The sequence below is a fragment of the Corylus avellana genome, chromosome 1 (genome assembly GCF_965113065.1).
Source record: "Corylus avellana chromosome 1, dhCorAvel1.hap1.2, whole genome shotgun sequence".
In the NCBI taxonomy this organism is placed as follows: Eukaryota; Viridiplantae; Streptophyta; class Magnoliopsida; order Fagales; family Betulaceae; genus Corylus; species Corylus avellana.
The window spans coordinates 18,827,277-18,830,990 of record NC_142490.1 but is presented as its reverse complement, the minus strand read 5'-3'; the positions used below and the strand labels follow the sequence as shown (position 1 = coordinate 18,830,990).

Below are 3,714 nucleotides of genomic sequence, written 5' to 3'. Positions count from 1 at the left end.
AGTCGAATTGCTTTCGTTGTATGTGACAAATGCGTGTAGAATGCCATATTGGCAGATGACATTCTTTTATAAAACTTTCTTTATGCTCTTAGCCGTTATATTCACTAGGGCTTCCACTTCTACCCACTTTGTGAAATAATCCACAGCTACTACTACAAACCGAACACCCTCATTTCCATGAGGTAGTGGTCCTACTATATCTACCCCCCATTGCATGGTGAGGAGACTGAGCTTAACTCCTTCGGGGGTGCTTGGTAATGTTAGCGAAACGTTGGCATTTGTCGCAATTTCTGACCATCTTTATCGAGTCCCTGGTCATGTTAGGCCAATAGAAGCCTACTCGAACTGCCTTATGTGCCAACATCCTTGTGCCTGAATGACTTTTACAAATACTTTCGTAAATCTCACGAAGTATATAATTACCTTCTTCCTTGGAAACACACTTTAGAAGTAGTAACATGAAACCTCGTTTGTATAAGGTTCCATTTACCATGGTAAATCTAACAGCTTTTTTCCTTACCTGGATCGCCGACTTCTTTCATGATGGGAGAATTCCTCTCTCCAGATATTTCACTACTTCCTTTTGCCAATCCGGTATCGCCTCTGTTGTTGAGACCGAGACTACCTCGATTATGGTAGGTCAGGATAGAGTTTGGATTATCTCTTCAGATTTTCCCATAGATTCCTCTGTCGATGCTATCCGAGCAAGATGGTCTGCTCTTTCATTTTCTTCCCTTGGAATTTTTACAACTATAATAATGAAGCAAACTTTGGACCAAGTTTTCTTTCAAATTTTGTCTAATTCCAACTGTAACAATGAAGCAAACTTTCATTTATAAGGTTTGTTGAAATATAGAGATTATGGAGATTACATTTGATAGCACACAATGTGAGTTCCTCCTTACACTTTCTAAACCCTATGTAGCACATCCTACGTAACAATCACCAAACAACTACAAAAAAATATGGAGAGAACCCTTTTCTTTTCTATCTGTTTTATATATATAAAAATATGAAGAAATATTATTAGGCATTTTTCTAGCTTTCTTCCCGTATACTCAGCTGATATGCCATACTCAATCCACCTTTAGATAAATCTTAACTAAAAAGGAAAAAGAATTTAATGGTGAATTGAACATGTCACGTATATCAGTTGAGTATACTAAAAAAATGCTGAAAGAATGCAAAATAACAATTCTTATACATATATGTATATAGTTAGATAAAATTGTTATTTCTTGAGTTGCCACTTCTTGACAATCTTAGAGAAGAGCCACTCTTGGTGATCTCACGCAACGGCAACGGCTTGTTCGTGAACCTGATAAAATTGTACACCCATGCACCAGATATAGCCCCAAGGGTCGGTGCCAAAATGTACACCCATATGCTATTGTATTTGCTATGTGCTATTGCAGGCCCCAAGCTTCTTGCTGGATTCATTGATGCTCCTGAAATTGGCCTGACAAATAGCATTTCACGTAACACTTATCACCTCAACCGCCAAAAAATGAACGATCACACAACCATTAAATTGTGGATTGCTACGTGACAGTCATGTAAGAGCTTGTAGTAGAAGTTATAGTATTTGAAACATTATTCTTAAAATATGTACCAAACATGAATGAGTAAAGCTATTTAATAGACTATTATACGACTGTCATACAATTTAATAATGTGGCAATAAAAATCAACTATATGATTTTCAGTTGATTTCCGCTGCTATGCCATCTACTAAATAGCATTACTTAACATGAATATATATAATAAAAAGTGGTGTCAATATAATTAGTGATGATGTGAACATATAATTTGTGTAATATGTTGTAATTAATCAGATTAGATTAAGCTTTTACCGTGCAAACATCACGTTAAGTAGGACCGTAGACCCAACAGCAAGACCAGCAAGCTCTCCAATCTGCAAAGACAATATATATTTGAAAGGTGTAAAGGAATATTCATCCGTAATTGTCAGCATGCATAAGCTTAAAAATTATTTTAATATCATAACTAAACACGTTTGGATTTATATACTAAGCAGGTTGCTTGATATCATAAGATTCTGGACACAATAGATCAATGAGAGAGGAGAAGTAATCAGCCAACCACATTGGATAATTATATATTCTTGTGCAATTACTTTAATTAGAAAATTTTGTTAGAATATTAATTAAATGATTTATTTCACCACTTTTAAGATACATGACTAATGATTTAACATTTTATCAGATCACGATAAAATAAAAGTTGTTTTTCTCTATAAATGACAAAAAAGCTCATGATCCTGACAGTTCTTGACCCAACTGAAGCTGTAAGACCCTGAGTTCAAACCCTAACTCGATATTTCACTAATATTAGAGTAGAGATTCTAAATTTAAATCCTAATTCTATATTTTACCACTCATTTTAGCTTTTCATGTGTTAAACCTGATTAATATGATTAAGGGCATGTTTGAGTGTGCGTTTGAAGAGCCTAAAAGTGCATTTAACACTTAAAAAGTCGGTTAGAGGAAAAAAGTAACCGTTTGATAAAAAAAATTGAAAGCATTTTTAAGGGTTCAAAAAGTTTAAAAATGGCAAAAACCAATTTTTTAGACTTCAAAGTTTTACTTCTCAAACACAATCTCAAATATACTCTAAATTTACATCTAAACATTTTTGGAATAACCAGTAATTTAACAAAATTAAACCAAGTTAAGGGCGAAGAACTAACAGCTCTGTTGTCGGTGGTAACGCCGGATATGACAAGCATGAGGTAGAATGTGATAATGAACTCAAGCACAAAAGACTGCATGTTAGACCCCGCCGGCATTGTTCCGGCGAACTGGTCATCGTGCCCGGTGAATAGCAACCGAAGGGTGCCGCTCGCCAGTGTTGACCCGAGGACTTGAGCCAATATAAAAGCTGGCACCTGCAAAATATAATTTGACAAAAGGGCAAAAAAAAAAAAAAAAATTGAAGTTTAAAACAGAGAGACAAAGTTGATGGGAATCCAACATGCATTGGTTGGTGGGAAAAGACATATGGATCATGGGTTTTTGTCATAGCTTGAAAATTCACCATTAAATTACAGAATTCAAGAAGTTTCTATGAAAGGAAGAAATTTCTCTGGTGTGGCTTACCTGCTTCCATGGAAATCTCTTGCAAGTGGCAAAGGCAATGGTGACCGCAGGATTAAAATGGGCGCCGGAGATGTGGCCAAGAGAGTAAACCAGCACCATCACAGCAAGTCCCCAAACTATTGATATTCCCGGCGCAGTCACCACCTTTTCATTGTTCAAATTCACCACCACCGACCCACAACCGGCAAATATCAAGAAGTATGTGCCCAACACCTCTGCAACCAACTGTCATCAACGACAAAAATTTCCCTTTTTTCATGTTAAATTGGGTTTGTAATGAATCAAAAGAAGAAAAAAGGAATCAAATAAGTTGGTGATCATGAGCATAAGAATAAGTAGATGCACCATCTGCAAAAAAGGTACAGAGAAACAGCAGCCTCCTCCATGGTTGGTTTTGGGGGCAGAGGAGGAAGGAATATTGTGATTGGCCTCACATTTTTTAACATTCAAGACGATAGCAGCTTGGTTTCCAGGAATTTCTCCATTCTCTGCCATGGCTATTGATACAAAAAAACAGAGGAGGTGAAAGAGCAGAGGAGAGGAAGGAGATTGCTCTGCTTTGGTAAAAACCCCAGCTAAACAACTCCAATTTATA

The 3,714-nt window shown here is 36.5% G+C and overlaps 1 protein-coding gene across 1 annotated transcript; it reads right to left on the bottom strand.

The window, feature by feature from the left end:
* Positions 1–1,218: 1,218 nt before the first annotated feature.
* On the bottom strand, positions 1,219–3,714 carry LOC132170929 (aquaporin NIP1-1-like). The gene is made up of 5 exons (XM_059582089.2): positions 3,465–3,714; positions 3,120–3,344; positions 2,711–2,908; positions 1,854–1,915; positions 1,219–1,459 (listed from the first exon to the last, which is right to left on the bottom strand). The coding sequence occupies exons 1-5, from the start codon at positions 3,612–3,614 to the stop codon at positions 1,219–1,221; spliced, it is 876 nt and encodes a 291-aa protein (XP_059438072.2). The 5' UTR covers positions 3,615–3,714.

Excerpts from the sequence above, each read along its gene's own strand:
- LOC132170929 (XM_059582089.2), bottom strand. The coding sequence starts at position 3,614 with ATGGCAGAGAATGGAGAAATTCCTGGAAACCAAGCTGCTATCGTCTTG. Across the intron at positions 1,916-2,710 it reads TTACCACCGACAACAGAGCT|ATTGGAGAGCTTGCTGGTCT; the intron begins GTTAGTTCTTCG and ends TTGTCTTTGCAG. Across the intron at positions 1,460-1,853 it reads CTTAACGTGATGTTTGCACG|GCCAATTTCAGGAGCATCAA; the intron begins GTAAAAGCTTAA and ends GCTATTTGTCAG.